Source organism: Humulus lupulus, chromosome 2 (assembly GCF_963169125.1).
Source record: "Humulus lupulus chromosome 2, drHumLupu1.1, whole genome shotgun sequence".
In the NCBI taxonomy this organism is placed as follows: Eukaryota; Viridiplantae; Streptophyta; class Magnoliopsida; order Rosales; family Cannabaceae; genus Humulus; species Humulus lupulus.
In genome coordinates, this window is record NC_084794.1 from 119,779,216 (window position 1) to 119,781,048 (window position 1,833).

Below are 1,833 nucleotides of genomic sequence, written 5' to 3' on the forward strand. Positions count from 1 at the left end.
AAGTGGCTGAGCACCAGGTCATATTTATAGAGTTTGAGGAGTGAAACTATCCTATTAAAAAAATACTTAAATCCTTGAATAAACATGATTATGACAAGTGTCATGCTCTTAATGGTTCTGGAAAGTTCTAGAGTTTCTAGATCTTTCTTTTATTTAAAAATTCTTAAAACCTTAAATAAACATAATTATGACAAGTGTCATGCTCTTAACGGTTCTGGAAGGTTCTAGAGTATCTGGATCTTTCTTTTATTTAAAAAAAAATACTTAAATCCTTAAATAAACATGATTATGACAAGTGTCATGCTTTTAATGGTTCTATCTAAACCTTAGATTATAATTAAAATATTTATATGACCAAAAATATTAATTAAACCTTATGTTATAATTAATATTTCTAAACTATAGGCTAAACTTATAAAATCCATAACTATTGCTACGAGTGTCCTACTAAATCCCAGTTTGAACTGAAATCCACTAACTCTAAAATACTACAAACCACTACTAACTATTATTACTACTACTACTCCTACTACTGATGCTGCCGCCGTCGCTGCAGCTGCTGCTGCCTCCGTTACCGCTGCCGCCGCTGCCGCAGCTACCGCCGCCGCCGCTGCTGCCTCTGCCATCGCGGCCGCTGCTACTGCCGCCGGTGCTGCCGCCGCTGCTGCTGCTGCCACTGCCGCCGCCTCTGCCGCTATTGCCGTTGCTGCCGCCACTGCCGCCGCCGCCGCTGCTGCTGCTGCTGCACTGCTGCTGCTGTCGCTGCCGCCACCGCTGCTGCCGCTGCTGCTGTTGCCGCTGCTGCCGCCGCTACTGCCTCCGCCGCTGATGCCGCCGCTTTCGCTGCTGCTGCCGTTGCCTTACTAGATAGCTAAGTAAATATTATGGGACTCTACAATTCTCCCCTAGTTAAAAGAATTTCATCCCCGAAATTTACTTATCAAACAATTCCGGATACCGGGCTAACATGTCCTCCTCCAACTCCCATGTTGCCTCCCTTTCAGAACTATTACTCCATAGGACCTTGACTATCGGAATACTCTTAGACCTTAATTCCTTCATCCCTCTATCTAGGATGCTAACCGGTAGTTCCTCGTAACTCAAGTCTTTCTGGAGTGCTATCGTATCGTACTTGAGGACGTGAGATGGGTCTGACACATATCTACGCAGCATCGAGATGTGGAACACATTATGGCTATCTGCTAGAGCTGGTGGTAGGGCTAATCTATATGCAACTGCTCCTACTTTGTCCAATATCACAAAAGGACCTATAAACCGGGGACTAAGCTTGCCTTTCTTCCCAAACCACTTCTCTCATTTCATAGGAGTTATCTTTAAGAAGGCTCTATCTCCGACTTTGAATTCCACATCACGCTGCTTGGCATCCGCATAGCTTTTCTGACGGATCTGAGCAGCGAGAAGACACTTTCTAATCAGCGCTACTGCATCCTAAGCTTCTCTAACAGCTTCGGGTCCAAGAAGTTGCCTTTCTCGTACCTCGTCCCAATATAACAGAAATCGACACCTTCTTCCATAAAGTAGCTCGTAGGGTGCCATACCGATCGTTGAATGGTAGCTATTGTTGTAGGAGAATTCTATCAGCGTCAAATACTTACTCCATGATCCTCCGAAATCAAGTACACAAGGGCACAACATATCTTCTAAAATCTATATGGTACGCTTAGACTGACCGTCTGTCTAAGGATGAAATGTCGTACTAAGACTTAACTTGGTACCCATAGCTTGCTGCAAGCTTCCCCAAAATCTTGATGTAAACATCGATCCTCTATCGGACACTATAGTCTTAGGGATTCCATGCAATCGTACTATCTC

General features: G+C 44.1%; 1 protein-coding gene across 1 annotated transcript; it reads right to left on the reverse strand.

Annotated features, from left to right (window-relative positions):
- Positions 1-488: 488 nt before the first annotated feature.
- LOC133814670 (uncharacterized) lies at positions 489-1,535 on the reverse strand. Its single transcript, XM_062247601.1, has 2 exons — positions 1,498-1,535; positions 489-849 (listed from the first exon to the last, which is right to left on the reverse strand). Exons 1-2 carry the CDS (start codon positions 1,533-1,535, stop codon positions 489-491), a joined length of 399 nt encoding a protein of 132 aa, XP_062103585.1.
- Between the last annotated feature and the right edge of the window lie 298 nt (positions 1,536-1,833).